Source organism: Pagrus major, chromosome 21 (genome assembly GCF_040436345.1).
Source record: "Pagrus major chromosome 21, Pma_NU_1.0".
Classification (NCBI taxonomy): domain Eukaryota; kingdom Metazoa; phylum Chordata; class Actinopteri; order Spariformes; family Sparidae; genus Pagrus; species Pagrus major.
The window spans coordinates 21,204,893-21,231,923 of record NC_133235.1 but is presented as its reverse complement, the minus strand read 5'-3'; the positions used below and the strand labels follow the sequence as shown (position 1 = coordinate 21,231,923).

The 27,031-nt window shown below is 41.9% G+C and overlaps 1 protein-coding gene across 1 annotated transcript in view; it reads right to left on the bottom strand.

The window, feature by feature from the left end:
• Window positions 1–27,031, bottom strand: part of LOC141017052 (adhesion G protein-coupled receptor L2-like) — a 71,447-nt gene that overhangs the window by 37,309 nt on the left and 7,107 nt on the right. Inside the window, exons 3-6 of the mRNA XM_073491671.1 lie at window positions 16,752–16,991; window positions 11,778–11,887; window positions 8,290–8,304; window positions 6,349–7,149 (exon numbers count right to left, since the gene is read on the bottom strand). Of these exons, the coding sequence (XP_073347772.1) occupies window positions 6,349–7,149; window positions 8,290–8,304; window positions 11,778–11,887; window positions 16,752–16,991 (1,166 nt within the window). The remainder of the gene's footprint in view (window positions 1–6,348; window positions 7,150–8,289; window positions 8,305–11,777; window positions 11,888–16,751; window positions 16,992–27,031) is intronic.

Sequence of the window (27,031 nt, the reverse complement as noted above, 5' to 3'; positions counted from 1 at the left end):
ATCCATCAATTGTTGTTGTTTTTCTGGCAAAAATAAAAATAAATCTCTAGTTCAAGCTTTAACAATCGGGTGAGGATTTTCTGCTTTTCGTTATTTTATTGTAAATTTAAGCTTTGGATTTTGTCATTTATTTGAAGACATCACCTTGGGTTTCTTGGATACTGTGATGGATGTTTTTCACTCTTTTGATTTACCTATTGATTGCGAAAATATTTGGCAGAGAAATCACCCAATAAAAAAATAATCGTTAGGTGCAGCCCGACTTCCAACGATCACTCACAAAAACCAACAGAGAGTAATATTAAGATGACATATTCTATTCTAGCACCAAGTTACCTTTCATTCCCATAATTAGAAATGTTTCAGTTCATGCGATGAGACACTTGGTCATTGTCTCTCATGTTCAGTCTTTCAGGCAGAATCATTAAATCATCACGATTTAATTAGGAGGGGCGCTCAGATGTCGACTGAGTGATTTTTTTTCAATCAAAGACAAGATACAATCTTTGTGGATGTTTTCAGTCAGCGTGGTTAGGATTATCAAAGTGTGATTATGAAGGACATCAAGAACATTAAACATACAACATGTCTATTAAATACTACAGAAATGTGTTTGGCGGGCGTCGATGTATTTGTGGGCTTATTTTGATGCCTGAGCACCAGGCGCGCTGCAATTTTCTTTTGATTGTGGAGAGCAAATTCTCGGCCAGCAAGAGCCGCGTCCTCTGATAGCACTCGACTCAGAGAGGGCTGCACCAATTAGCTACCATTTCTCCCAAGAGGCAGTGAAGTCACTCTTTATGGGCAATCTGACACCAAAGGCATACTGTTGCCATATGCTGAATAATACCTCTTGTAAATAATGGAAGAGTTTGAGACTGAACACTTGAAAAATGGCCGTCACCCGAGTCTAAACAGAGTGTGTAAATTAAAACGGAGCTAAAAGGAAGAAAAACGATTATCCGAGCTCATCAATCAAGACATCAGAGATGAAAGAGAATTAGTTTTATCACTTTATAGCCCCCCAGAGTCTTTTAGGTATCTGCGAGGAAGATGACAAAAAATATTAAACCATAATCAGATGATCCGAAGCCTAGATATTCTGTTTGTCCTTGCTTTTGCGGCGTATACCAAAGCATTAAAGAGTGTTTTTTTTATCTCAAATTACACACATCTACCTGTCCATACAAACACCCAGGATAAATGGATCATAAGCTGCCTAATACCTGCTATTAGGGAAGATAACTCGCAGCCAAATCAAGCTGTTTTAAGTGGTTTCATTTTGTGATAATGAATCACTTACAAGGCTAATCCTCCCAGTACAAAAACAAACAGACAGACACACAGACATATAGTGGAAAGGAAATATTGAATAGGCAGAGCTCAGTTTAAAATCATCCCTAATTTAGCAGGATCTGTTTACACCATTAAAGGCTGCAAATCAATCAGTGTGCTCTTGTCCTCTTTAGTTCGAGCTGAGAAGCACCTGATTCAGCTGCATAATGCTAAAAGATGAGGAAAGAACCCTGTTTTAAATAGCAGGGGTCCATTTTTAAACCATATTAAATGGTAAGCAAACTTCCTGTTGACAATCCAAATGAAAAAATAAAAAATATGGCTATGCCTAAACTTTCTTTTAAATGCACTGTGAAAACACAAGAACAAGAAAAGAGCATGGTAAATGTACGGTAGGGTAAATCTAAAGCTATATCCAGCAGCTAGTTAGCTTAGCTTAGTATAAAGAATTTAAACAAGAGGGAAACAGCTAGCCAAAGATAACAAAATCCAATTAGCAGCACATCTAGAGCTCACTTAATAAAACGTGATGTCTTGTTTGTTCAATCATGCAAAAAATAAAACAAAATACGTGTTTTATGTTTTATGGTGGGTTATGTATCAGGCTATTTCCTGGCACATTAAGTTCTTGAAGGCTCTGCTGGATGCCTGACAACTGCTCACAGCCAACAACGTGCAGCAAATTGTCTTTGTTACACATCGCTTTTTGTAAACAAACAAAATGTAACATGCTAATTACCAGTGTTGGGCAATGTACGCAATTATCACAATGCTATTGTGTCTATTAGCACATGTAAAAATAGTAAAAAAAAAAAAAAGATCCTGTGGTTAAACAAGCAGTCTAAATCCAAGTATAAGAAGAGAGCGTGATAAATGCACTAAACGGTAAATTTAAGGCTATATCCAGTCGCTAATGTAAGGCTATAAACTAATTACATTGCGGTCACATGACTTTAATGTCACCACGACTAAGCATCCGACTACACTATACTATACAAACTTTACCTTAAATTGATCGATCTACAAGTTGGACATTAAAGTCCGCCTGTAAGGATGGAATGGTGTCTGTGTTTGGTGTTCGACAACCTCTGTAGTCTCATTTAGTCAATTGTTAGCAACCAAGACACGTTAAAGCTTAAAGAATTCACATGTGATGTGTTCACTGATGTATTTTATGTCACAGAGCAAAATGTGAAAATCTCTTTAGCTATTGTGTTAACTTTACTTCAGGCACTTAACCGGATACAAAGAAAAAAGGAAAGAACTTTTGACTTCCTAACTTATTTCCAGGTTTCAGAACTCATTCCTGCAAAACTCTACCGCATAAATAAACATCTGACATTTCCCGAAATGTCAGGCTTTTGCTTTAACTAAATAAAGACCAATAGGCATCTTGCCACACTAATGATGCCCATTATACCTCAGTGAATAAGACATGGTGTGACTCCATGTGTGTTATATATCCATGCTTCTTTATTCTCTGAGCATTTTATCTTGACTCAATAACAAGACTGTCTAAGAGGACTGTGTATGAGCTACAGTTGGTCTTTTTGCCCCTTTACCTCGAGCCAGTGCTGGTAATTAATGACAGAGACAAATCCCACAAGACATGAATTTTACATTAGGCTGTTTATATGCACTCATGCTGTTCTGCTTCATTCAGCCTACGTGACGGGAGCACAGAGCTTGGCATGGAAGGTAAAGGTCCACAAGACAAATCATGTGCCTTATCCAACACTGTAGAATATGTCATTATTTCTGCTAAATGAAACAAACGCAAGCCATTGAGAAATTGTTGCAGGGCTCACTGCTTTATTGGCACTTGTTCTTTAAGAGAGCAGTAGACAGAAAAAGCTCTGCTGGACATATCTTGTGTCTTTGTCGGGTAATTTATGAGGCCTGAAACTGAGCACTGTGGAGCAGCAGACATGGGGCAGTCACAACTAGAAGGTTTAAATCAGAGGAAGGTGGCAAAGCGGCTCACACATGCAGACAGGAAGATATATGTGCGGACGGAAAGGGCAAAACTCTCCGTCTCATCTACGCCTGTAATGTCCACTTAAACAATTCCCTTCCATAATCTCGCCAGCTTTCACCATGACAGCAGAACAATTACAGCTCTTGCAAATCTCCAGACTCCTTCACCTCAGCCGCTATTTTGGTTGCCAAACATCATGCTTCTGAGGGTGGAACACAGGCTTAGTGCATGATACATCTATAAATGTCCTCCGTCTTGAAGGCTCACCTGGAGGCGTCGTTCAGGGGATTCAAAAGCAAACCAAGGAGCAGCGAGGTGCAAAGCTGGGTTTAGCTACAAAATGGCTTCAGCTTTGTGACGAAAGGTCTCTATCGTGTTGCATGCAGGATACCAAATAGTGTTTTTTCTTGACATTTCAATTCAGCTTGGAGCCCCCTCGTGCTCACTGCGACCAGATTACGCTGAGTGGCAAAGCCTTTCGGACAAAGCCATTAATTTTATGCCTCTCGTCTTTAAGGCCTCAGATCAATGCTACCTCAAAGACAAATTAATTTTCTCCTTTCTCCCCTTGTTAGTTTGAAATGCTCTCGGCAATTACTGGCTCCTCTGATTGGTTTTTCTGAATTCATTGGCCTGAAATCAGTTAATGCCTGTGCACATCACAGAGAATACATTACCGGTGTCCCTCCAAGTTGTGTAACATCGGGCACTTAGGTGTGGTTTTTATTGGCATGCACCTCTTTTAGAGAGACCTCTGAGGAGGTGGACTCTCTAACTATTGATTATTACTGCTCTGTGTTCACAATGCATTAGCAGCGAAAAGGCATTTTCTTTAAATGCGTGTGAATTGTTTGGAACAATAAGCAGTAAGATCAATGTGGGGAATGATCTTGGCTAATCATGTCAACTAGGGCCAGAATTAAGAAACCTGCAACGTTACAAACACTCTACACAAGGTAAAGGAAATAGCGACAAGTTGCTAAACTCAATTATTTTGTGCTTTGATCACTTTCCCTAAAACTCCTTCAATATAAACCCCCTAATCCTGCTGGCACTTCAGCGTTTCTCCGGGATGAGCCTCGCAGCCAAGGTTGATGCGTCTGACAGAAAAGGACACAGACGCTCATTGTGTTACATGAGTTCTACAAAGGAGAGAAAATACACTGGGTTTGGTGTTCGAGGTAACTTCACTCTGTGGTCGATGAATCTTAATGGGCACAATTAATTTCCTTTACGCCTCAAGTGCCCCTCAGTTTCAGAGAGAGAGACATTATTTCAGCACCATTAGATTACCCTGCAGAACAGGTTGTTTAATTCAACGCCATATCACGGGCAGCAATAATTCCTAATAGCTACACAGTAAAGAAGTTAAAGGTGTAGATCTGAAAAAAACCCTAATAAACAAGAACCAATTATTTTCAAGTGCTATTCACGAAAGCCCGGCATGCCGCTGCTGGTCGAGGCATCTTGAGATGCCTCCTCTCTCCTTCTTGAGCTCAAAATGTTCCCACAAAACACACTTAATGATCCAAAGTGACATGTTCTGCTGCAAGGACGCATTTCTGATTGGATCCCAATAACAAAACAGTGGCAGGGGAGCGGGTACTCAGAATAATGAGTGAAATCAACAGCTATGTTCTGTTGGGTTCCTTGAATTAAATGCACTGCTCCTGCAGCAAGTGGCAACACTAAGCCTATGTGGCATTTATGTTTACTGAGGCATTACAGTAGCTGAGAGAGCACATTAAACCCTTCATTGGAAATGCTCTGTGATGGCCACTTTCCTCTTCTCCCTGAGCCTCTTTTGAGACAAGGAGGGTAATTATGATAATTCACTTGTTAATTACATTTACATACATCAGGACGCGAACAGTTGAGAAGGCAGTTTGCATGCATGGGGAACTCATTAAAGTTTGAGTATTTTTCATATCTTTCCTCTAACATGCTCTTAATTGAGGCTTTGGCTGTTCAGCAAAACAGACACAAACTTGGAGCCCCCTCGGGTGTCGAGTTATCATGCTAGGGGAGATTCCAAGAAAAAAAAAACAGACGTGTTGACAAGAGGCCAGAGTTCAGGAGCACACAGCCGCCATTGAGACATCAACACCGACCCCCCCCTCCTCCCCTTCCTTCGACAACACAGGTCAAGACTCAGATTTCCTCCTGGCATGAATTTCCAGAAGTTAAAAATCATAACCTAATCCAGACCAGCGCTCGGGGGCAACCTGAGCCGTGAAGTTGGGTCAAGCTCCTTGTTTTCCCACTTCATGCGGGAGACTTAGCCCGGCTCTATGGGGTGCAGTCAGGTAATTAAGCCCATCATCAGTTTAATGTAAGGTCCCAGTCTCGTGTCACGTATGTCGCCTCTCAGCACTTCACAGATTAATTTAAGCCCCCTAACAGCCTGACAAGATCCTTCACTGTAATTGATCTCTCTTTCCAGCTATTCTTCTTCCCTGATTCACCATGTGGTACATTACTCACACACACTTCAGCCTGGTGGTTTTAGAAATATTATGCCACAATAGGATGGTGATTATCTTCTGATCTATTATATAAAATGGCTTCTGTGAAGTTGTTAAGGTAGCCATAGCAACACAACTTAAAATCCCAAGGTAAGGAGGCAAGGATAACCTCTGTCATATTGCACAATACTTTATATATATATATATATATATATAAAATTATGTTATTAGAATTTTGTATATAAAGTTATAAAATCATAATGGTTTGGGATAAGGTAAGAGGATAAGGATAAGATAAAAGAATTTGATAGGGTCCAAGCTTCAGCTGGAGTGAGTGCCTCAGCTCGCCTCATGGTAATAAAGAAACAGGTTTGTGAGGCGCCGTGATACCACTGGGAGCTATCCCTCATTCCAAGGTGAATCTGTAATTTCTGTCTGCAAATGAGCCCTTTCCCCAAGACTAACACAACCCTCTTTTCTTTATCACACCTGAATTGCATCCTAAATTAAAAGGCAACCATTTGTGACATGCCACGCTGCAACCAAACAACAGAGGAACTGCACAAAGATGGTGGACCACCAAACAAAAAAAGCTGGGGCAGCTCTCACCTTCTGCAGGATCGGGTGGCCCGAAGTCCAGGTCGTAGCGCAGGATGTAAAAGTTATTCCACACGTACAGCTGGTTGTCCCTGGGGTTGTAATCCACAGCGGTGATGTACTGGTACTGGTTGGGGAAAAGGATGTCGGTGTACTCGCCCTGGCTGAGCTTGGTGTTGTAGATGTAATCGATTTGGCTCCTGCTGGCCTCGCTCTCGTTCTCTTCGTAGGTCGAGCGCACCACGTGTAGCACGCCGCACACCATGAAGGCGTTCGAGGCGGACCGCTTGTCGTACGCCGTCTCCCACGTGGCCTCAAAGCGGAGAGTGTACGGGTTGAGCTGGCTCACCACAATGCGCCCATTGTTCTGCTCCGTGGCGTAGATCACCCACAAGCCCCTCTCATCTACTGCCAGGTCAATGTCTGTCTTGCCGCCCCAGCGATAAGGTGAGGTATCATGATAATTGGCATTATTAACAATGGCCTCGCCGCTTTTGATGCGAGTGCGCAGGTCAAACTTGACAATGTTGCGAGTGCGTTCCTTATTAAAGAAGATAGCACCATCGTAGGCTACGAAGCCTGTCCCGTCAACACGGTGTGGCAGTTTATAAGTGGTCGTCTGGCGTCCATTTTTGAAGTCCTCCAGAGAGGCGTACTCGATGAGGGTGTCTGTGCGGTATGGCGTCCAGGGCATGAAGAAGACTTTGTCACCGGCTTGCAGTGGGTCTTTGCACCATGAGCCTGCTTGCTGCTCTGCCTCAAACAGGAAGGTGGCGTCTCCTACACCCTTCAGAGTCCCGGGACAAATGAAAACTAGTGACAGAGAAGAGAGTGAAACAAAATACAATAAGGCAAAATATTTGAAACACACAAAACACATTTGACACACATCATTTTCGCTGCTGACAAAAAGATCAGGGACTGTGAATTTGGAGGATTCTTTTAACTAGCGCTTTTGTGCTACTGCTAATGAATCGGGGGGAAAAAAGAAAAACAATGAATGTGTCATAAGGATTATTCAGAATGAGAAATGTAGGGTTAAGAGAACTTGCATCTCATGGGTCTGCTGCTACGACCTAACAGGGACAAAACAAAACAAAATGTGAACGAAAAAGGTAAAAATCCTGCAAATGAAAGACATGGGAAATGGGAGAAGTAGTGGTCACACTGTTTCTGTAAATACCAGCCTGTCTTTGACGTCAAATGCCACATGAACAGCTGGGTAGATGGACACACTGCACATGCATACTCACATGACTGAGGTCATGAACCAAAATGATAAGGGGACAGACTTCACATCTTGTGATAAGAGTGAACAACAGGTTGTAAATGGTGGTGGCGGCAGCAAAGCAGAGGTAAAATGAAAGTGGAAGGTTGGGGGATAGATCGAACAACAGTGGTAAAGGATTTTCACTACTTCTGAGACAGGAGAAACCATTGATGGGTGAGGGAGGTCATGGCAAGATTCCCATTTAGACGCTTTTAAATTGATTGGTTCAGGATAAAAAAAGGGACACAGTGAATTCTTGTTTTCCTTTCAAACTTTTTGCGCCAATCTCACTCAGCCATCACTGCTATTTCACATCACGTGCTATGGGTGCAGCAGAAGTTGGGCCAAGCAAACTAAGAATATATAAACACAACTACTCTTCTTCAAAGGTTAACACAGTGCTATGCAAGAGTCCCCGGAACAAATCGACACCGAACAGCTGGTGTTTTCTTTCACATTGCCAGGGAAAAAAACTACATTCGATAACCGTGGATGTCATTTGAAATTCTGTATTTGAAATTCATTTTTTTGACTCCATGGGTGCAAACAATCCTCCTATGGGTCTAGCAATTGACAGGAGAGGCAATCAGGAGGGGGAGGAGACGTGAGGGGAGCTGTACTCAACACCACAGAACAAGGAGCCAGAGGAGGAGGGGTGGGGGAGGACCAGACCACTCATTTACCTTTTTGCTCCACTTCTATTTCAGGCATTGGAAAAGAAAGCAAAAAAAGAGTGCAAAAGGGAGAGAAAGGTTATCATGAGTCAACCACCAGGTACAAAGAGAAGAATTAGTCGGAGGATATGACCATGAGCTGAACTGCAGGGCTGCTATAGGAAAAAGAGCTAGAGAGAAAAAAAGGTTGTTTGTTAGTTGAAACAGCCTCTCTTCCTAGGATATAAAAACAGACAAGTTATGGCTGGAGACAAGCTATGTGCTATGTTTTCCAGCACATTAAACTCTTCATTCCTACCATCTTTAACTGCCAACAAAATAACGCATTGGCCACTGTAAAAGCAGAATAAATCCCTCTAAAAAATGCTTCTCCTAAGTGGCAGCAGAGAGGAAAAAACAATCTCCCGGTCATATGTAGATGGATACGATTCTTAGAGAAACAGCACAGCAGTTATTTTTGGCATGTATTGACTGCGGGTGGAATTTGTTCAAACTTTCTAAACACAAATCAGAAATTGATTCCAAACTAGCTCGCCCACACACGTAAAACATGACACGGTGCTAATGTTACAGACCAAACTCTTAAATGAGCCAAAGAGAGCAACAGCACATGAGATGACTGATGAACAGTCGGCCTAATATGGAGTTTTCTTTAGCAGACTGTCGAAGCTACAGAGAGAGGCTGGAGACAATATGTGAAAAATTGGAAGTTAAAAAAATTGAGAGCAAAGAGGTTAGTCAGGGAGGAGGGAAAAGGTGGGGGACAGGAGGTGAAAGGGAGGTCTGTTTGAAAGAAGAAAAAAAAGAGGTGAATATTTCTGAAAATGTTTACAATTCATCAATTGAAATACAAAGTACATTCACAGGCAGCGACGACGCCTAAAGCTGCTCTTATAAACTAATCTAAAACACCCTTTTAAGGTAGATTAGCTCAAATCAGATACCATAGACAGAGTTTAAAATAGTGCCGGATTTAACTAACTCTACAGTACATTTGATTAAACAATTTTCACGGCGAGACACTAAAGCTGATTCATGACCGGAATACAGGAATTTGGTTAATCTTCGAAAACATGCCGAGTCATCTCAGACTTTTAGGATTTTTATACTATTTTACTCTAATATCCTCTGTAATGTGTTTCCACAGGACATTAGTGAATGTAAGACCCAATTCTTTGTAATCTCTCCTTTATTATCTCAGCAAAAGACACCAAATCTAAAGTCACTATTGTTTAAGCTATTTAAAGGGTCAGTTCACCCAAATTGCAAGAAAATATATTATTTTTCAGTTACCCTCAAGTGGTATCCAGTCATGCGTATAGTTATGGTTTTATTTGCGGCCTCTGAGATTTCTTCCACCACCCAAATACAATAGAAGTGAATGGAATTTTACTTCTGGTACTCGCAGCAGTGAGGAGAAAACATTTTCTTATGGACTATTTCTTACGTGGAAAGTTGTTCCAAAAACAACAGTGAGAAAGAATAACAGGGACACTGTGGTGGAAGCTGAAATCTCACAAGAACAGGGATAAGATTCGATAACCTTGAACTGAATCCAGAAATGTAATGTTTACAGCCTGTAGCTACGACCTTCAAGTGGAAACAGACAACCCTTTTGTCACTTAGTGTTTTCAAGTGGTATTATTGTCATAAAATACTTGTTTTCCCCCTACAAAACATGACAACGTTTTTTTTCATTCATTTAATCTATAATGGAGACGTGAACGCAGATAGAAATGGAGCCAGGTTGCCAGCCGGACTGGATGGCCAGTCTGGCTTCATTTTCCAGGGAGAGTTCGTGCCCGGTGGCACAAAAAATTGCATATTGAGCCAATCTACACGCAGATGGTGTCAATATTCTACAGCCACTACTTTGTGCAATCAACATTCGTCTCATAATGATACATTAGAGCAAAACACTTGTCTATTGCTAGTTTAAAAATGAACCACTATATTGTAATAACAAGTGTATCCTACTAACTTATAGACCAAATTGTTCGCAAGCTAGCTGACCTAAAACCTGAAGATCCAATCTCAGAACATTCAACTGAAGCTGATCTTATATTGATTGTGCTTTGCAATAGCCGCCCCTCGACTGTGAATAGCCTGCCCTTGTCAATCAGATCCGCCCCCTCTGTCAACTCAAGTCTCGGCTTAAAACATACTTTTTAAGCATCTGAGACTTACTGATCTGTATAAGCTGCTTGTGATTTGTGTTTGTGATTTTTATACTTTGTACATTTTTGTGTTGATCTTTGAGTCTTTGTGATGTTTTATGCTCTTTTCCACAGATTCTGGCTTTGGACAGCACTTTGGTCAGCTGTAGTTGTTTTTAAATGTGTTTCATAAAAAAATAAACTCAAACTCGATTATCGAACAACTAATTTCCTTACGTTTGAAACAAAGTTTAAACTTTTACTAGTCAATTAGCCTTGAAGTAACAGTCAAAACTATGTATAATTTGATCTATAAGGCTAAACATTGCCAAAAAAACAGGGAACAGTTAAGCCACATTGTTAGTATTATTTATATTTATTTATAAAGTAATATTTGACCAGGAATACATGAAACTGCAGAACAAATTATGTCAAGATGGACTTCAAATCCTTAACGTTGATATAAAATGTTTAAAAGTTAAATATTCAAATACAAAAAACACCCAAGGCCCTTTTTACACCAAGGTGGAACCGGTGCCAGTCTAGTTCGCACACCTATTTTGAACTGTTCAGATCATCTCGACGAAAAGTTAATTGGTTTGGAACCGGAAAAGTTGGTTCCTAGCCAAAGAAAGTGCGAACCAAACTGGGCGTGTCATATTTCACAGGTCGTGCAATCTATGGTGGTTCCGCTCAAAACAGGTGAATACTTGGGCTGGTTGCGAGATAACACCAAGTTTCAAGAAACCTGAACGGAACCGGTTCAAGAACCAGAGTTAATTTGGTGCAAAAGGGGGCCAGTCTACTAGAGTAATTTCTTTTCCCTCACAGACAGTCTCTGGCTGAGTGCAGACGCTGGCTTGCAGAGAGCACATTAACCAGAGAGCTGCCAGAAGTTTCATTTAGGCCATTACAGAATTAACATTAATTAACAAATACAATAAGGTCCAATTAAAGTTTCTTTAGCCTTTGAGCTTAACAAAGCTGGGTGTTTCGCCAACTTGGAACCACATCCAAAATGGAAGCAGCTTTCAAAACACAAGCCTAAAGGCGGATATCTCAAAACGAGGTAAAAACAAAACTATCTGCATGGATGACTTCCACCAGAGTCATTATGGTGAACTGACCCTTTAAACGACTGTAATGCTTAATGCTTCACCTTAATCTATCATCATTAGTGCCTTCCAAATACTTACAGTTTCCAGTTGAGGGATCATCTGTAAAACAGACATATATTTGCAACTGAACAGAGACTGTAGTTACAGCACATCTGTCTACTCTACAGACGCTTCAAAAACACACAATAAGAGTTCAGGATGAGATTTGGATGGCGATACTTACTATAGGGAACACACTCATACTGGACCTCTAAGTACTTGTAGGTGCCAGGGCATGGATCGGGAAAGACATCAGAGCCAGTGACAACCACACACTGCGTACGGTTGTTGCACCTGGAGGAAAGAAAAAGATTGACCAGAGATTTCATCATGACTCCCCACAGCAAGAGTACTCGGCAAAAGACAACATTAATAACACCAAGGGGGGGAAAGTTCATCGTTACAGCTACAAAGAAAATTGCTGAAATCCCCGCCTGGGCTGTCACATATGCATTCTAGTTTAAACCTTGGCAAACAGAGAGAGGAATGAAAACATTAAGGCAGAGTAAACGGATGTGATGATGAATAGCAGAGTGAGAGAGCTGCTAAGGCATGTCGGGAATTAGGGATTGCATTTCCTCTCATGGCATCTTTATGTCACTATTGAAAGGGTTAACATTCATTAAAACACACACGACAGGTGGCGGTGACATACGGCGGACTGGCCTCTGGTGAGACGCGAAGGCTTTTAGCCCAGGCACGCAAACAAACAACATGAATTTGTCGTTACTGCCTTACAGAATGAAATAGTGTCTCTCAATGAATTACCAATCTAATGTGTGAATGGCAAGGTTAGTGTGAGTGTCTTTGCAGATGTTTGCGGGTGCTAAAAAAGTTCAAGTAAAGAGGGAAAGGTGAAAAAAAAGAACAGCAGAGCACTGAGTGTGTGTAAATACTGTATAGGGTGAAATTGGCTCCGCTTCAATCGAGCTCACTTGAGGCAGAGGGATTGAGAATAATGTCAGCAGCAACAGAGGCAAACAAGAAAAAACTGGCACCAAAATAGGACATTCAACAATTTGCAAGACTGAGATAAATATTTCAGAAGGTCAGCAGCAGTCATGCAAGTTGGACATCACATTTCAACACTGGACATGACTTTCAAAGAACCATTAGTAATTAAAGAGGCTTTCTGTCGCTGCAAAATGGGATTTCTGCTGCACAACAAACCACACAAAAACCATGACTGCGCGCTTTTAACTATGCGGTATTGAATAAAAAGGTAAACGTACATTAAGCAGAAAGAAACTTTACTTTTCAGGCTGCACTCTAAATCCACCTATGCATTTTCAAAACAAAACCCGCTGAAACTAATGGATTATTAAACATTATGTAAGGATATAAAAAAAGGTGCAAGGCCCATTATGAAGTTAACAAATAGCCTCAGAAGCATCATGAGCGATGGTTTAAACATCACTGACAATATGGTGCCAGCTGCACTTAAGAGATTCACTTTTATAGCTTCACTGCAGTGAGAGCTGTTGCAAGGGAGAAGGGTCACTGCATCAAAATGTGAACTGACTGACAGCAGATGAGAGCACTTCAAATACACCGCAAGATATTTGGTTTGATTCAGTGTTTAGAGTTTAGAAGTCTGGCTGACACTGTAGTTCTGAACGCCGTAAAGTACATTAAGTGGAGCCCTTATATACAATTTTGAGATACAATTACTCCAGAGGAAAATAATGTTCTCTACTCCACTAGATATAAATGTCAGCTATAGATACTGTAGTGGATTTAACATAGGCAAGATATGATAAGTTCATTTGATATATATGTAAGTGTCATTCATGCTTTTATTTCTTGGCGGTTGGACTATTGTAATGTTCTTTAAACAGGTATTAATGAGAAATTACTCAACAGAAATCAAACTGCACAAAGTGCGACAGCTAACCAAAAGCAAGAAAAGGGAACACATTACTTCAATTTTCATGCCCTAACACTGGCTGCCCGTTGCTTTTATGATTGATTTTAAGATCTTACTTATTACTTTTAAAGCCGTTCATGGCCCGGCCCCTAGAATATTTATCAGAACTGCTTGGCCCTTACCGACCAGCCTGAGATCCTCAGGCAGAAACCTGCTCCTTGTTCCCAACTGACACTTAAAGACTAAAGGGGACCGTTTGCTGTTAGGGCTCCTCGGCTGTGGAGGATATTGCACTTGCACTGCTCTATTTTAATGTATCCATTGTTTTGTACATTTTATCTTGATCGAATCATATATTACTGCGTATCTTTTGATAAGTGCTGTTCAAATAAAAGAAAGCTGCATTATATATGTATAGTATTTTTGCTCCACTTCCACCAGCCACAATATTACAATCCTGTTTATCTGTTAAAGCATCAGTGATAATACCTCATTAATAAAATTAACTCTTTTGGAGATTTTTTTGCCATGCAGGGTCAGTGCAACAAGTTGTAAACACATGTTGTTACACTGATATGATGAATGCGTTTGCAAACAAGAAGACACAGAGTGACATTAATTAACATTCATTTGGACTCCAATATCTGCTCCTTTTAGCTCCGTTTTGAGCTCCACCAACGTACGTTGCTAATTTTGTCTGCTGTTGCTGGCACTCAGCAGGTAGTGAACAGTCAGTTTATCCGAGCTCTTTTGCTAAAAAACAGCAGCCTAATTTGGCTGGAAAAGAGTTGGATAGAGCAAAAACATTAAAGACAATTTGAGATGTACCAATACTATTTTTTCCTTCCTGAAATTAATTCTGATACCTTAACTTTGAGTATCAACCAATATTGAGTACCAATCCATATATTTACATTTATGTACATGTATATACTGTATTATTTCTATTTTTTAACAGCTGTATACAACTTATCTGTATGGATATGCTTGAGATTACACAAGTCATTCACCGTTTATGAATATTGGTTAGTAAAAAATCCTTAAGTTGCATACAGGTGTACGGGAGATAGCAGGATCCCTTTCCTAATATATAAATTACATGGTATTGTACATGCCAATAACCCATCCAGTATTTTAGGTAGAGCGGAGGCATTTCTGAACTGGTATCAGCATCAAAATTTTTTTAAATCAGTGAGCTGAAAGACATTAACGCTGCAGAGTAGGGTGAAAATTCTCTGTGGGTTTGTCAATGCAAATGAGCCTGTTTACATCAACCAAGGTCTTTTGATCCATTGTCAATATAAATACTATTGATTAGTGCAGCTTTAAGTAAACTCTAAATATATCTTTCACCTGTTTTTTCAGAATTCGCTCTGGCATTTACTCAGCTGCAGTTTTCAGATGCTTCTGCTGCGGAGTAAAGGGAGGTGTTGTTGCTAAGCATTTTGACACGCTTGCTCTGTTTTAAAGTGCCACTGGAATCACTGCTTGTAATCTCTATTGCACTGAGCACAATCTCATGGTAGTAAAGTATTTGAATCCTGCTTGCTTTCCATCTAAGAGCTGTACCTCTGACCGGCTAAAAGATTTATTCTGTCAGTTCCGCTGGGTCGGAGAATAGGTGGCCAAGTCAGCAAAACAACCTTGTTTAGATTATGACCTTGTGTGTGAATAGTTTTTTTTTTTTATACCTACACTGGTAGAAAACAGAGAGGTTGGCAGGAACAGAGAGGTCAGAGAAAACGTCCATTTACAGTTGATCTTAACAGACAGAGTTTCCATCAGTTCCTTCATCCATTTTTCATCCAGCTACTTTTTTTGTCAACAACCTCACATTTTACTCCACAAATCACTTTGATGTAAATGCTGCTGAAAATCAAGCAGTCTGTCTATTTGGTGTTTGTTTTGAGAAACGGGCTGCTGATGATTACTTTTTGCCACAATTTCCAAACCGACAAAACTGCCACTCTGTGCAGCAGACGTCCCACTGTTTCTATCTATCCAATCTTGTCTAATATGTTTGTTTATCTGTCTGCCGTGCTATTGCCTTTTGTTAATCTCCCCCCAATATTGGCAGCACATTGTGTCCTAATGTGACGTACTTAAAATATCCTCCTTGTTTCACTTTGCTGCAGATTGAAGGAGGACTAATCAGAGGCTCCCAAAGCTTTGCGACTGCTTTAACACTCCTGGTTATCGCATCAACCTTAATTACGGTCAGGAGCCCATTTCCTCTGATCTGAATCATTAGAATAATTCTGGTTAAGGGCTTGTGTTGCAAAGTCTTCTCAAAAGCTCGCACGCTGCCTCCGGGGGATCTACGACAGAGATAAGTTTGAAGTGCAGCTCCGGCGAGTGCGAGTCAGACTTGTCAACAGATGTGATGCACAATGTAGCACGTCGCAGTCAAACCGAAGGGCATGGACACTGTCAGATGCGTGTTACTGTATGAGAGCACTGGGACTGGGCTGTAAATTTAGAAAGACAGAGCAAGACAGGATGAGTTGATCTATGCCTCAGCTATTCTGTAGTGCTGCATCTCATGGGAGTAAATACAGAAGTGAATGATGCAAGGGGAAAAACCCCGAGGTGTAAGATAGTGGGCGATGATGCTCAGAAGCGAGCTAAAGGGAGGGCAGGTTAGGGCAGAGTGGTGCATTAGAAGATGAACTGTGCTGGTTACTATTTATGAATAGTTCATCTGGCGCCCTTTAAAAATACACACACCTCTAGGGGTAGGCAGCAGTGAAGTGAAGTGTTGCTGTACTGTCGTTTGACAGCAAAGCGGCGTCCTGTGAGAGGGTAACGGGGATAAAAGGCAACGATGATGGGCACTGCTCACTACCTGAGGCAAAGCCACTTCAATGCAGTACAAGTGTTTGAACAAAGCAAGCCCAATGTTCCGGAGAGGGAATTAAGAAGGTGTTCATGCGACTTGCAGCCTCTGTGAGCTACGCTGATTATGACTCAAACAGCAGCAACAACGCGCAGCTGGTGTGAAGCGCTGTGCCGCACGGATGTCAATTCCTGCCTGTCAAGAATTAATCTGCGCCCCAGTTTTCTGAATTTCAAAAACGCCACCTACATAATCTAGTCAATGAAGGAATAAAAGGTGTGAGATGTTGATTAATTGTCCGGTATGTAGGTGGCTGCAAGAGCAGGGTGATAATTTAAGCATTTCTTTTGTGTGCAGCTCAGAGAGGGTTAAAAAAGAAAAGAGGTCCACACTTTGCCTCTCTAGCTCCTGGTTATGTTTGTGAAATCAAATCCCTCCTCTCCCCGGAGTTTTACCTTTGTGATATAATCTTGTAGGCATCGGGGAGGTAGCAGTTGACGTTCTCCATCTGGAACGGGTCAGCGTCACAGATCTTGTCATCAGTCCGGCCGTAGTTGGCCGTCTCGATCATAATGACATCACTCCCCGGGCAGCGGAGATCAATTGCATATCCTTCGCATGAGAGCTCTCTCCTGACCAGCCCGAAAGGCAAGGCCGCACGGCTGAACCCTGACAGAGGAGACAGAGACGAAAAACTTTAGGCAAATAATGAAATTAATGAGTGGAAAGGGATCGCTGCTTCAATACAATAAGACCACACAAGTCAGATCCACTGGCACAAAATAAATAGGCAACAGCAGTCCAATGTTTACCGCAGTTTTAAACAGACGGGCCATTACACGCTATACAGGAATGGGGAAAGACGAAACAATTCATCTCTCCATCTCTCTGTGGCTTTGGATGTTGGCTAAGGCATCTAATCTAAGTCATTGGAGACCTATGTTAACCTCATAAATTCTTGAGCAAACACAAAGGCTACAGAGACATCAGGAAGGCCTCCACCTAGAGAGCATCCACCGCAGAGCCGAAGCTATCTGGACTGAGATGAGTCGTACAAACCCCACTCATTTGTTTCTTTGCTTTACTTGCTCTGTAAAGGAAGATAGAGAAAAAGGCAGAATCCCGGCAGAATGGAGTGTAATATAATCCATTTTACAGTGTCGGCGATCGAAGAGTCTGGAGTCCACACAGGAGGAAAAATCTATACACGGAACACAGCAGATGGGAGCACAGCCAAATAGCTCTACTTTGGGGGAAAATTAACTATTTCACTCAAAGCTGTACCCCCCCCCCCTCCTTTTTTTGAGAAGATTACAATGAAATGGGTTATTCTTTTGGTATTTCCTTCTTGTAAGTACTAAAAAGTCATGTTACAAATAGTGTGGAGCTACAGAGGAGTGTGGAGATTTTGCAAAGAGAGAACAAAACAATTACGAAAAAAACAAGAGAAAGAGAAATCCATTATCTGAGGTTAAAATGATCCAAAGTGAGGAACAAAAAGAAATGTAACTGTCTGCAATTCTGAGAAAACAATTAGGTAAAATCTAAGTAGAACATGCAAATGCGTTCCATTTAAGAAGTGCAAGCAGAGCGCTGCATGAACTGTCAATAATCGCTGTTGTTTGCAGCAATAGTGGGTCCCTGAGGGGGCAGCTACCATTTGTATTTTCTGCACTGCTCTCTGCTAATTAGCCCTCCTTTCAGCCTGTTACCTTTTCCATGCTCCCATTGGCTCCCGAGCATTGTCATGTACTAACGCTTACCACCCCGGGTTCACTTTGCCCCCTCACTCTAATTATCCTCACACTTTTTGACAGTCAGGGCCCTACGCAATTAGCATTGTTTGAACCGCTCAAAGTTGAAGTGATTCCGGCTTGAAATTCCTACCCTGAAACCCCCGACCCACATGTCTGCTAGTCATTTCAGCCTGCTGCGCCTGGCTCAGATATAATGATATTCTACGTCAGTCTGTTCATGTCACACTAGCAAACAGAGGAAAAAAAACACACAGACATCTGTGAAACATACACTGTTGAGAGAATAGAAAAGTCATCGTGTATTAGGAGAAACTCCTGCACGCACAAGTAGTGGTAGCTGTATTACAAAATATGAAACTAATGGTATAAATTCTCTGGCATTCTGCCACTAGACATTTCATTATAATACCATGATCTATCTAATGGCCAGTAGATTCTGCTTAGCTGGACTGTTTATCACCTCATTAGGAGACGTCAGTGTAGCCCGACTGTAAGTGGAGGGCTGTGGGGTCACTCCATCTATTCCAATAACCACGACAATTACCCGAGCCTTTCAGAAAACCTGTCCAGAAATGGTGGATGATAAAACCCAGAGTGAAGTTGCCGGCTTTACGGCGAAGACTAATGATCGTCCCGCCTGCCATTCCTCATGGAAGGAGTGACGGGTTTATCATGGCAGCGACAGAGAGCACGCAGAAAGAATGCATTTCATGGGGTTTTAAAAATCCCGGAGCCGAGAGACCGTCTTTCAGCTAAAAAACACCCTCACGGACGCACACATGCGCACGCCATCTGCCTTCGTAACCCCATTTCTCTGACTCTGCCCATCTATCAGAGCACTATGGCATGATGGCACGCTGCTGTCAACAGAAGCCAAGCGATTGATTAGGCTTGTGCCTCGCTGGCCTCCTCCTCCCTCGCCAGTATAGATCTCTCTGGTCATAGGCTAACACTACATCAATTAGGGGGAGTATCGAGACTGTACTGGCGGCCTAAAGAACAAATTGCCTCTTCTCCAAACTGCGGATAGTCTCGGCCTCATTAATGACTGCCTTGTCAACTTGTAATTGGGCAAGTAATGACAAATCTGTCTAAAAAGTTAAAATATATATAAAGGAGATTTTCTGCTCTGCAGGAGGAGTACTGATTTTCAGAGAATGTATTTTCGGTCGACTTAACAGGATGTTGCTTAAGATCTAAGGATTTAAGCACAGCTAAGAAGGAAAAACCTTGTGACAACAAAGGTTTCTGGATGTAGGTATTTTTCTGTGTTGATTTTCTCGGTTTAAACAAGTTTGGCGAGATTTTGGAGAGAGAGGAAGACTGTTTGTGTGCACAAATGTCAATGTCTTAGGGAGCTATGAAAAGCTTTTCATCTCACGTTCTGTGCTTTGTTTGACTGCTCAACTTTGCAGAAGTTGAAGACTGCGACAGAAGGGCACCAGCTGCATGGGGAAAACGGTGTCAAGAAAACTGCAGGAAAAAATCCATAACACGATCCTTGCGTGAGTGTGTGTACGTGTGTGTGAAAAGGAAAAATGAGAACAAGGTTGCTCTCTCTGTATCTGTACCTGAGGTTAACGTTAAATTACACAATCAGGATGGGAATTGAACAATCTCGATGAAGAACAGTTAGTCAAATTGCCGTGGTAGCCTCTTTGACTTAGCTATAATTGGCTGTGATCCCTATCCCTGGCCTTGTTGACATGAAGCCTTATCATGCATTCTGGTCAGTGAGTGACTGTGAGGAAAGTAGCTTTTCAGATTCCTCCCCCCTGACCTGCCTGCTAAGCCGTCTATTGAGCTCAAGAGAGCAAAGCATCGGCCGAGTCGGCTTCTCAATATGTTGCGTTCTGGGAGTTTTTCTTCTTCTCCAGTTGACAGCCTATAATTCACTGGCGACAATCCCCCCCCCCCACCTCATAATACATATTTTGTTTTCTATCAACACCCTTGAAATTGGAAGTGGCACTGTGGCTCAGATGGGTGCATCTGAAACGATCCGCAGAGTTACACTCGGTGGCTTTTAAAACCCTGGAGATGAAACGAAGAGATAATGGAGGTTTTGGTGTCGACATGTTGCCGTTTGGCGGCTGCGAGCGCCAGACCAAAGCGCTAAAGGTTGAGGCTCGTGTTTTCTGTGTGTGAGTGCAGTCGTGACGAACCTTTAACCCTGACAAACTGTTCGGGAGAAAGAAGTGGAGGAATGTTTGATCACTCAAAAAAAAAAAAAAAAAAAACTGGGCCATTTTTTGGAGGGTAGATAGTGTGGTGAGGGCTGGCACAGACAGAGAGCAAAGGCGTTGGTTGACGCTTGTCATCCTCCATTAAGGTTCCTTTGATTGGCCTTTGTGGTCCTGGAAACGGCAAACAGCTGCATGCAAATGGCCCTGTTTCCCCAAGGCTGGCCCCCATTGTTCTGTGCTTGGGTTTGACAGGGACGCTTTCTCTACAGCATAAAGGAGGGTGTAGCCTTTAGTCAAATAAGAGTGCCCCCACCGTGGTCACAGCAGGAGTACTTCAGGATTGTTTGTCTTTTAACGTTGTTTTATTCGCGATATTACTGGTAGCCAACATCTTTGGAAGAAAGAGCAGATCTTAGAGTCAAGCTTTTTCTCCAACAGCAGGGGATGCCTCCATAATCCAATATCCGGAGTGACAGAGTGGTCATACAGCATGTTTTGCTCTGGTGGAGTAAAGATTTTCAAAGCACAATCAGAGTTGCGGCTCTTTTTTCCCAGCTCCTTTGTTCTTTGCTGCAGCACTTCTAATCTGTTCAGAGGAACGGTTTGATTGTCGGCCAAGGAGTAAAATTAGCTTAGAAAAAAATTATATTCAAGAGACCACTGCGGCAAACCTTTTATGTATTAGATAAAACAAAAGTACACTTCACTGTCCGTGCACATGCCTCTAAACCGCCAAACTTAATACTTGGACTAAGTCAGCTTACACTGTGCAAAAACAGCCCTCAAAATTTCCATTTCCACATCCCGAAATTTGTGAGGCGTGCAACACAAGTTTCGGAAATGCAGAACATGACCGCCCATCAGAAGTGCGAGACACAAAGGGGCGAGGTGGGAGATGAGAAAGGAGATTTGGGATTCGCAAAATAACACCTGCTTTTCAAATACAGGCAACACCCCGAGAACCCCTCACTATGCCACAGCGGCTCGTATTTCATTTCAACAGTTGAGATGCGGTGAAACACTGAAAATCTAGTTGGACATATGGCACCATTTCCCATGACACTTTAGTCCCCGCTCTAGTCCACATTGCTGGGAATTGTTTCTAAAGACAGTGTCAGACAAGACCACAAACCCCGGGGCTACACCCGCCTTTCCCAGACAACTGCTATCAGACACTCTTGATTCCGATATAAGTATTCTAAAATAGAAACTGGCGATATAAGACCAGAGTCCATTTGTGGTTAGACGGAGCGCTCTGAGTCATATCTCTTTTCTCTTTCTGTTGATACAAGAATTCAGTGTTGCCACGATTTGTATTCATGACCATGCTTTTTCTCTAATGCATCTCTTGAATGTTTTCTTGAAAAAAAAAAAGAACAGTAGGTGGGAGGAGAGAATCACATGCTTCGTGTTGACGCATGTCTCCTTGAAGGGGTTTAAGGGTAAGGATTTGTCATATTGCTGAGGCTAAGCGTGACAGACCCTGCTGCTGCCTCTTAACTCCTCAGGTGGGTCCATTTAGAGACAGCTAGATCCTATCACACCAAATGCAGGCGTGGAATGTTTTCTCTTTTAGCTGAGCGGCAAGAATAAAAAGGGAAAATCGCCAATTTTTTTTCAACCTGGGTCCTATTCTGTTAACAGAGTTGTGAAGTCACACCCCTTCCGGGTAATCTCGTCAGAGGAAAAGGTATGAAAAGGGTGAAAATTACAACAAGTCTGGCAATAATTACAGCTGCAGTTATGTGAAAGGAGAGGTCTTCAGTTTTGTGAACTAGCTAATATACGGGACAGGGCTGTACAAGGTTTCAGTTATTAGTTTTGGTGACAGTTACATGAGCAGAAAAAACAGTATATTTTGTTTCTTTAATCCAAAAACTTGTAAAAACAACATCTTAGCTTACCTCACGCTGGCACCAGCTGCATAATTATCGCACAACTTGCTCCCTCGTCTGACACTCAGCAAAAATGCGAAAAAGCGTATTTCATTACATCATTACATTATTATAAAGACCAAAATCAACTTGAAGAAAAGACAGAGGCTGACTGGACAAAGCAGTCTTCAGAACTTCTTGTAATATCTGTTTAAGTTTAAGTAAGTTGCTAGTATGCAGAACAAAATAGCTAGCTTGGTTAACTGGTTGGTTGGCTCCAGCAGCCAATACTGTGTGTGTTGGCGGGACTGAGAGACGAGCATTTGAAATTATGTAAAGCTAAAATTAATTAGGAAACTCATTTATTTTAGAAATTATGAGAATAAGTCTGGGGGTTAATTAATACCAGAATTTTCCTTGAAATGTGCAAATCCATTTATTAAGTATCCAACAGCGCCTCACTGTACACACACTATTTGACATGCACAAATATTTTGATGCTGCATAAATCACAGTCTGGAATAACACGACACAGAGAAAATGTTTAAATTTTGCCACAACGGATGCACAGTCGACACGGTGGATTATTTTGTTTCAGCAGAACAGCCGGCTCAGCTGCAGAAGACTGCAGATGAAGAATTTCTCCCAGGGGAGTGAGAACTACAGAAAAAAAGCCCCGAAAGTGTAGGCTATAATGACTGTGTCTTAATTTGGCCGCGAGAATCAAGGTTTTTCTCCTCCGTCGATTGGTTGGATGATCCCTGACCCTGTGGGCGCACATCAAAGAAAACTACCAGGGAAAGAGAGAGGAGCATCATTACATTACTAATACGTATAATCCTCTAAATGCAAAGAGGGTCAGTGCTTAATATAAGTCACACTGACAAGTGACAAGAGTAATTCAGTTGCCGAGACATTACCAAGATGTAACGTCTCCTTTTTGTTCGGTCCATGGACACATCACTTGGATTAAAGAAGAGTATAATTCGACGCCATGTATAGTCTACTGAGAAAACAACCCTTTTGTAAAGATACAAATAACTGTCACGGAGGCTAAACATTTGAGAGAAAAAAAAAATTGTTCGACTTGGAAGATGAAAAAAACCTATATGCTCCTGGGAGGGTGCCATTTTGACAGAATTAGTTCAATGTTAGTTGAATATCTCACACACTGTTGCATCTCCTTTTTGCAGGGGAGTTGATGAAACACGTGGAAAGAGATGAGTTAAAGGAACACTCCCGAGTGCAGCAGGGGTATAGTTTCACAGGTTTGATCTACCCTGAGTGATGCTTAACTCCCCTCAAAGCCCATATTTTACCAATGCACTTAAACCTCAGTTGGATTTTCTGCTCAACAAGATGTCTCAGAATAAGTCAGTTGCATCCCTCGGGGAGGGTGGGGATGGGGATGGAGAGGAAGAAAACACAGGAGGATGAGGAGAGGAGAGGCGGAGGATGTGTTTTTGTCTCCATCACATGCTTTTGTCTCTGTTTCTTGTATTCTCGTGCAAAGTCTCCCCGTTTCACCCTCCCAATCAACCCCCCACCTCCTCCACCCTGCCCCGAGCTGAGCCCAGGAGGCTTACTCAGTACGTCACACAGACAGGGTGTCAGGCGAAGCTGCAACCGGAACACCGATTACATGAATAATGAGCCAGAGACTACGAGGATGACTAGGAACAGAGATCAGGGCCTTGAGATGATAGCGAACAGACAATTCTGATAAGAGACACAGGATTTATCTTCATGCAGAGCCTGAAGAGGCTGTTAACACAGTAGGGCTGTCAATTTCATTGGGCACAAGTCCAGTTTGGTACTTTCGTGCCTTGAAACAAACCCACTAGTGCCGAAGTGGATGGTGTAGTTGAGGTTGCGGTTATGCTGATGAGGTGGTGCAGTGCAATTTTGGTATAAAATTATGTTTCTGTGTTTCATCCCAACACAAGAATTTTTTGTGGCTTTAGTTGCAGCACACGAGAGAAATTAAAAAAAAAAAACCCTTTCATGTATGTTTTGTTTTTTCCTCTTTTGTTTGACATACGTTTTTAATCTAGTGCACGTTTCACTGTGCATTAAAATTCAATTTTTAATGCAATTAAGGAGTCTGTGCTGGCAAAGATCAATGGATGATTGTTATCGGGAATGTCTTCAGGACACATCCTCAGCTTCCGCTCACAATGTTTTCCAGATTGCACATACGAAAGCACCAGGACTGGACTTCTGGTCAAAAATGTGTTGGTCAGACCAGATTCAGAAAAAATAGGGTCAATATAAACATACAGGGAGGGTCTCACTGACTCAAGACTGCTTCAATCTGTAGAGCGAGGGTGATGGTCCGAGCTAGCAAGCTAATCTGCTAGCATGCTCGCTGCCAGCTGACAACTGTTGGTTGTGCAACCTCCTATAATGTCAGACCACACTGGCCGTGGGTTTGATGATTTTCTTATATGAGTTTTTATTTTTTTAAAAAAGGTTCCAAAAGACACATTTAAGAGGATATGATTAAAAAAAAAACATTTGTTGTTTATTAACTCAAATGGATGTGAACTTTAAAATGTCATAAGGGATATAATTGGATTTGGACGGGGTTCACTAGCTAAAAAGAGTTTGTTTTTTTTATTATTGTAATTTTTATACATTGAGATTTTTTTTTGTTTAAATCACAATTTGTCTGTAATTTTTCAGTACAGTTGCTATGTGCTTCAACATGACTTGCCTTTTTAGTAGCCATGCTAGTGAGGCTACCAAAAATAAGCATGTGACCATCGCTTTCCAGATTGTAACGGTCCGTTGAAGATATTGCACACTGCGAATTGCACGCTACACAATGTACAAAGGGCACAACAGGGGAAGCCTTTGTGTGATTTTACACAGCTCTGTTTTGAGTCTCTCTGAGATTTACCAGGAAAGTCAGTGAAAATAAAACATCCAGGCACATTCCTTGGCAATAACCCCCTGCTATCTCTGGAACACTGACCACTTTGATTGGCTTGAGCGCGATGACCTTGCCCCATTCCCTTCCACCAGCATTCCGGTCAATGCGAGCAGAAAACAGGAACGCTGATAAGAGATGCACAGATGGGGAGATCTTGATGACAGACAGTTTCCTGCCCCTCATCTTTGATGAGGCCATTGTGCCTCTCGCACACTCAGTGGGGATATACGCTACAAGAGGGGGTCAATACCGATAGCGTAAGGCAAACAAAAACGTCCTTTGTGCTTCGCTGTTTCTCTGACTTTTTTCTTGCTGCGTACTTATTCAATTTCCTGCGCGGCAGGAGAGGGCTTCCTTATCTTAGACTGTTTATACCTGCAAATCGGCTGGTGGCCTTTTGTTTGCAGGTGACCCACCCTGAGGTGACATTTAATTCCTGGACAAAAAAAATGTGTGGTCATGCTCTATGGCACAGCCTCTCAGCCTGAGGAGATTACTAATACAGTGAATGCAACAGAGCTGCATTCATGACCCGTAGTGAGAGCTAGCCGGCAGCCACGGAGAGAGAGAGGGATCCAACACACGTTATTACACTGATTCGAATCATACATGACCTCAAGCCATGCAAGAGTGGGCGAAATGAATAAAAAACACTGGTAGGCAAATAAAAGTGGAACCAGTTACATGTTATATTTACACATCAGTCCCTCCTCTGCTCTCTTTGTCTGAAGACAAATCAGAAAGTCTGTGCACACACTAAAACACACACTCTCGTCACGGAAAGCACACAAAGGCACATTTACAGAATCCATCATAATTTCTTTTATTGATTGTCATCCTTTCTCCACTGTCGACATTAGTTTTGACACCAGCGTTTACTGTGCAAATCACAACCAGCAGTAACAAAAATGTGAGACCTGAGCTGTTGTGACATTTCTGATACGGATCGAGGAGGACAGGTGGAGACAAATGCATCGTTTTTTTTGAACAACTTTCACACACTGTAAATATAATTGCACCCTCGCTCTCCTTTTCTTTTTCTAACAGCGAGGGGCTTTTGTTCAAACGGCCTTCGTGTTCTTTTGCACACACGACGTGTCTCCAGATCAACCTTTCTTGAACAAATTAATGCTTAAAACGTATGTGACTGCAAAACAGCTGGAGTGGCTGTGCTGAAAAAGAAAATCCGCTGCGGCAGGTATTTAGTCAGAGCAACAATCTGCTTTGATTGCCTTAACACAATGTCCCTTTGGTGTTAAATGTTACATGCTTGCTTTTGTTTTTGCATGTTTGTTTGGCTCTTGTGCTTTTTTTGTTCAAACAAAATTAGCTATGACATGCCTCCAAGCTATTTAAAAGTATTGGGCGAGCGTCAAGCAACACTAAAATCCGACAAGTTCTTGTTGCCTCCGTAAATACTTTTGTTTCCCTTCCAAACCTGATGTATATTGTTGGCAAACACCTCCCCACACACAAAGAAAGGAAAGGAAAGGAGAGGAAAAAGTCTACAGCTTTCTATAGCGTAGACTTCTGCTTCCTCTCAAGATTAAATGCATTACTTTGTTATGACAGCTGAACCCTCATGTGATGCAGTGACTTACACCGAGCAAATCCAAAAGTTTAGACTCTGAGGCAAACTACTTTGTGGTCGTAAGCTGGACTCATCTATTATTTGAATTAGGCTGCCCCGAGAAGAAAAAACAAGTGCAGACAGCATTTAAGAAAGGAAAGAGCGAGGTGGGCATCTGGTCCGATGTTTATACAACTTGTTACCATAAGGGGTGTGAATTGAACGGCTCCGAGACGCCGAGAGCAAGTGAGATTTAAAGCATGCTTAACAAATGAAATCAAACTGTCAGAAAAGTGTAGCTCCTGCTCCATTAAATTAAGTGTTTGTTCATCAGCTGCCCATATAACAGCCACTTTTACAATCACCGCTAAACACACGATAAAACACAAGCTTCTTCCCTCCTGAAGGAAAAA